The following is a 6,049-nucleotide window of genomic DNA, read 5'->3' on the forward strand; positions in this document are numbered from 1 at the left end:
TTCTGATCTTTAATTTTTGATTATTGCCAGGAGTGCACTAATCCTTGCTGTGATGCACACAAATGTGTACTGAAGCCAGGATTTACTTGTGCAGAAGGAGAATGCTGTGAATTTTGTCAGGTAAGATCTTTTGCTGGGAGAGGGTTTCTCTGTTTTCAGTGTAAGTGTATGTAGGATGAAAGAGCTGTCTGACCATTGCACAACCTATGCCGCTAATTCCAGAATGGGGCCAGGCTTGCAAATGCCCAACAGTGCCTCTTCTGAGAGGCTCCAACGTCTGAACATCGGTCTGGGCAGTGGAAAAGCTGGTAGGCAGCACTTCGTGTTTTAGGAGGGAATCCCATGACCAACACTATTCTTGTTCCTGTGTAAATCATTGCCAACCTATTTAACCTCAGCCGAGAGGAAAATTGTTATCCCAACAACAGTAAGCTAAAAGGGAAAAGGATTGTATTGGGGTTGGAAAGTGGTCTTGGCTAGTAGAGGAGAAATATCCTAGGGAAGACAACCAGAAATCCAAGGGTTTATTGACGCTTCTTTCACCCCACTGGATGGATTGTGAACTCACGAAGAAAAGAAACATATCTGCATCTTCAAATCCGTTCAGAACCCAGCACAATCAAATGCATATGGAATGGCTGAATGAGAGAATATCTCTATGCATTTCCCTCCAGATGTGAGAGTCCGGGTATTTTTTCCATATGGAGGAATCTGATTTCTTGGGAATGGAGATTTCTCATTACAGGCAAAGTTTCCCAGTTTGGGGTTAAGGTGTGTACTGAATCCTTTCAGATAAGGAGAAAAGACAATATAAATGAGAACACCTGCCCATTTCTCCGTTTTATGTCCATTCCAGCTTACCTAAGGCTGTTCTAATACCAAATTTCAAAAACACCATCTTGTCATTCCTAAAATTACATAAAAGCCAAGGCATTTAGGAATAATAACAATTCTCAGTGGAAGGGAGAAAGAAGTGATGACCCATCCTTAATGCCTTTTTCAGATAAATTAAGTGGGTCAACTTTCTGCATTCTTACTGAACCTTAGCTACCTAAATGCATCCAAGATTCAGTCGAATTGTTTTTCTTCAACAGATTAAAGAAGCAGGGTCCACATGCAGACCAGCAAAAGATGAATGTGACTTTCCTGAAGTGTGCACTGGCCACTCCCCTGCGTGTCCTAAGGACCAGTTCCAAGTCAATGGATTTCCATGCAAGAATGCGGAAGGCTACTGCTTCATGGGGAAGTGTCCCACCCGGGATGATCAGTGTTCTGAACTATTTGCTGATGGTGAGAGACAGTGAATGATTGATAAAGATAATATTGTATATTTCTCTGTACTGTCCTGTAGGAATTGGGTCAAGATTGGAGATAATTCCATACGTGGCATTATTCCAACGTATTACCTATCACTTCTCTGGATGTTGCATCTAATATTAACTGACTAGCTCAGTATGTGAGCTAATATATGTTATGCATATTTGATGTATGTTATGTATACTTTTGTCTACCTCTCCTACTTCCTCAAATATCCTCCTGAGACAATGGGGTAGTTTTAAAATCATACTTTTTCCATTCTGCTTCACCACTGCATGATATAACATGATACTGAAGATTCAATTACATTAGAAAAGTAAGGTCTCCCATGATTCATGATGTTCATGCTCTCATTGTTTTACTTTTATCATACCATTTTGCACCCTAGGGGCAAAAGAAAGTCATGATGTGTGCTACAAGATGAATAAAAAAGGAAATAAATTTGGATACTGCAAAAGCCAGGAAAACAGATTCATTCCCTGTGAAGAGAAGTAAGTGCCCTGTGGAAAAAAGTAAGTGCCTCCTACAGGGTTTTGCAAAATCAGAGTGGCTCCTGTTCCGTCAGCTGTTGATCTCTTTTTACTGAGGAGGTTGGGACGAGACGGGAGCAGGAAAGGAGAGAGCCAGCATCCCTGACAGCGTTAGCTGGTGTTTGTTAACTTATAGTCATGGAATATAAGGAGGGAAGATGGGGAAGATTGAAGATCCTTGGAAGAGAAAGAGAGGGAAAGAATGCTACCAAATAAGGGACTGGAGCAAACTGAAGGAAGGGGGAAATAAACAGAAAAAGGGAAAAGAAAAGGGAAGGAAAGAAGTGAAGCCATAAAAAGAAAACAAGGTAGAAGCTGAAATTGGGGGAGCAGGAATATTTGGAAATTAGATCTGTTTTAAAAAGTTTATAATATCTGCTCGATACATATTTTCTTTCCCTCCATTAATCAGTTCGTTAGAAATATTTTAAATTCAGCTATTTTGTGAAAATATGAGTTCCAGAAAGAAAAGGTGTCATTGGAAAAATTATCAAAAGCTATTTAAAGCAGCTATAAGATGGTCTCTCTCTCTCTCTTTCTCTTTCTCTTCTCCAATTGAGTCATACTTTCAAAATTAATCTTTGAAAGGTTAGGGAATAAATTGATTTTTATAAATACTGAAAAAAATCAGCTTTTTTTCTTTTTTTTAAAGTATCTTGTACAAATCACATGTTTAAAATTTGTTCTTGTATTTATTGGTTTTGCAAAAGAAGGCATCATCATGTATGGTATTTGTAATTAAAAGCAAGTCATTTCTTTAAAAAAAAGGCAATTTGCAAACAAAAATGTTTTTGGTGTTATAATTCTCATTAAAAGGATATCTGGCAAATTAAAAAAATAACAACTAATGAAGTTATAGACATGATTTTTTTTCTAATTAATGTGACTACAAAGTAGTCAAATATTCTTTATTTTTATTTTTATTTGTGAACGGAACCGTTCTTCCAAGTTTGTTACTGACCTGCTGCAAGGCTTTTTAGGTACCACAGAACAGGATCTGGACTGAAAACAATAACCACAAAAACCTGTAGTCGAGTTCAACTTTGCTCCTAAATACATTGGACAGTCACTTAATTTCCCCAACTTTCAATTGCTGCCTAATCTGTAAAACAAGGGTTATAATAACAGCAATCTCACAGGCTTGTTGTCAGAATCAACTGATGGTGCTCCATGCAAGACAGAATAAGAAGGAAATCTTGGTGTCCTGATTAAAGTTATGCTTGACCTTTTATTTAGTCATTCAAATTACTAATGAGAAACATTCCTCTGTAAACTTGAACAAACATTGATTTGTGAGAATCACAGAGAAATCAAAAAGAAATATGATCATTTTACATTCTTTACCTACTCATGTCAGTACCCAGGGTCAGGACTTTGTCCAGTGGTTTTCTCTGTCTGTGCTGACTCCTGCAACCTGCTGGCAAACCTGGGTCTGGAAAAAAGTGACCAGACCACTTCACTGCTACCTCATCTCAAGTTCTATTTCTGGTCTTAAGTCTGTGAATACTGTTCCTTTCTTTCAGAGATGTCAAATGTGGAAAGGTCTACTGTACCGGAGGACATCACTCATCTCTCTTTGGAGAAGACAAAACCTATCACCTCAAGGATCCAAAGTGGAACCCCCAGAATGGCACCATCAAATGCAAAACCATGTTTCTATACCACGATTCTAAAGATGTTGGCCTGGTTGCCTTTGGAACAAAATGCGGAGATGGAATGGTAAGATGAAAGCCCTTTGTGTTATTAAAACTTCTTGATTCAGCCATTTGAAAACAACATTGGATGCCATAATTGCTTCCAAAGGGGCCTATACATGTAAATGGAAAAAAAAAATTGACAATTTTTTAATGAGCAGAATAGCAATAACACTGTAATAAACATTCATTTTTCCTAATTTTAGTTATACCAAATGATATGTAATTGTGATAAATATACTTAATTAGTGTCTTACAATAGACAACTAATGAACTTATAGATAGGATATTTTTTCTAATTAATGTGACCATAAAGTAGTGAAACATTTTTTATTTTATTCATTCTACCATATTTACTGGCCATGTACTATGGTACCAGAGACTGTACACTTAAGATTAGTGGACTGGAGAATTTCATACACTAAATTAAATGGATCATTACAATTTGACAAAAGTGCTTTCATAGTGGTATGACCAGAGCATGTCGGGAACCTAAAGGAAAAGTGATGACTTTGCTTATAGAACATAGAATGGCACCTTAAACAGGTAACATTTCAGCTTTGGCTTGATGAACGACATTTTAACAATACAGAAAATGGGAAAAGACTTTTTAGAAAGAAATACTTATGTAATATGCAAAGATACGAAGTGTATGGAATGTTCAGTTAACCAATAATTTCAGTATGGCTTGAGCTTTGGGTGAAATGGCAAAACATGAAGTTAAGCAGACAGAATGAGGCCAAATTGGAAAGGGTTTATCATGCCGATGTGAAAATGTTAGACTGTATACTCTAAACAATAGCCAGCTCGTCAGGAATGTATGGAAAGCATATGATACTTTATGAGAAAAATCAGCTATTTGAAACTGAATAGTTTCTCCCTATGGTATGTCTTCCTCTGTCTCTATACACTACCCCCCACAGTATTACAGTGGAATTTGTATAATTTGATAGAGAAATAAATTGGAAAACAAAAAGTCAAAATGTAAGAAAAAAAGAATTAGAATGTAATGATTTAATGGGCACTTAGATTTCAAGTCCATATGTTTAACTATACTGTTTTTCATTAAATGATTAAATGACTATCAGCTTGGTAAGAAATCTATATTTGTGAAAATTAAGGTATATTTTACTAACCAGGAGCTAGAAAATTCAAGAACATTCAACAAGACAAAATGTATGAGGCCTCAGGTTGAAGAAAATACCAAACAATTTGCTATTCACTTTGGATAAGGAAAATTAGCCTGAGATATAAAGTGAAATTATAGCGTCTCCTTCATTAAGAGTGGGGGGGGGACTTAAAAGAGGACCAATAGGGAAGCAGTTGTTAAGAAATACATCTTGCTCTCTTCAGTACACTGTGATCATGTGCCTCCAAACACAGTGCCTGTTCCTTCAAGGGAAGGCTTAGGACAGAGGCACACCCATCATGGTGGCACCGGTTCTTCAGCCAGTTACTAGTAAAGAAAGTCATGCATAGCAAATGCCAGTTGATGGGGTATCACAGTGATACCAGTTAAAGAATTTTCCTTTCATTTTTGCACTGACATGCTATTCTTAGACATAGCAAACTTAAAAGGCATAAAAATATGTTCTCTAATATTTATTCTTTTCCTGGATAAATTTTAATTTGACACAGGAAGCTGGGGCAAACATATCACATGGTCCCAGGTGCCCTTTAGTTGAGCCTGAAATATTTTACATTTGGGGCCATCAGTATTCTGGACTCTGGCTATTCAAATAGGTGTGTAGTGGTATCTGGAGCACTTTTAGGGAGATTGTAATAGTCGATTTACTTTTAAAATAGATATAGGGACTTCTGGTTCCAGATGAGATGGAGTAGACACTTCTTCTGCAAAATACAGCTAAAACTCTGAACATAGTATATTTAAATAGCATAAGAAGACCCTGAAATGTGGAGAGAAGATGAGATAGAAACCTTGGGAACCAAGGAAACACAAAGCAGTGGGTTCCCTGGCCAGCCAGCAGTTGTGATGTAATATATATTATCATACCAAATCAAAAATGAAACTTCCTAGAAACAGAAGAAATTGTGGCAATTATAATTGTAGAATGATTTGATAGACTAACACTCAAAGAATTAACAAGGACATAACCATTTTGATAATGAGTTTGATATAACAATGTTTTCAAATACAATACCTTCATCAAATACTTATAAAGGATTTCTCCATCCAAAAAAGATGCTACGTATAGGATTCTACAATGGAAAAAAATTACATAATTTGTAATTAAATCACATAAATTGAAATTGTAATTTTACATGCAAATTACATGAAAAATTATACATTTCACATGCATTACATGAAATTACAATTGCACATATGTTGTAAGCCATTCTAATTCATGTTGGTTACTTCATTTCTAGGTGTGCAGCAATGGTGAATGCGTGAACAATGAAAAGGTCTACAGTTCAACAAATTGCCACTCTCAGTGTGATGAAAATGATGTAAGATTTGACTGCTTTTTCAATTAATGTCTTACCAAC

General features: G+C 36.3%; 1 protein-coding gene across 1 annotated transcript in view; it reads left to right on the top strand.

Annotated features, from left to right (window-relative positions):
* The window catches only part of ADAM7 (ADAM metallopeptidase domain 7), a 194,051-nt gene that overhangs the window by 37,243 nt on the left and 150,759 nt on the right, over window positions 1-6,049 (top strand). Inside the window, exons 9-13 of the mRNA XM_012662921.1 lie at window positions 31-120; window positions 1,095-1,290; window positions 1,706-1,808; window positions 3,371-3,566; window positions 5,930-6,010. Coding sequence (XP_012518375.1) covers window positions 31-120; window positions 1,095-1,290; window positions 1,706-1,808; window positions 3,371-3,566; window positions 5,930-6,010 — 666 coding nt within the window. The remainder of the gene's footprint in view (window positions 1-30; window positions 121-1,094; window positions 1,291-1,705; window positions 1,809-3,370; window positions 3,567-5,929; window positions 6,011-6,049) is intronic.

The sequence above is a fragment of the Propithecus coquereli genome, unplaced genomic scaffold (genome assembly GCF_000956105.1).
Source record: "Propithecus coquereli isolate 6110/MARCELLA unplaced genomic scaffold, Pcoq_1.0 Scaffold79, whole genome shotgun sequence".
Classification (NCBI taxonomy): domain Eukaryota; kingdom Metazoa; phylum Chordata; class Mammalia; order Primates; family Indriidae; genus Propithecus; species Propithecus coquereli.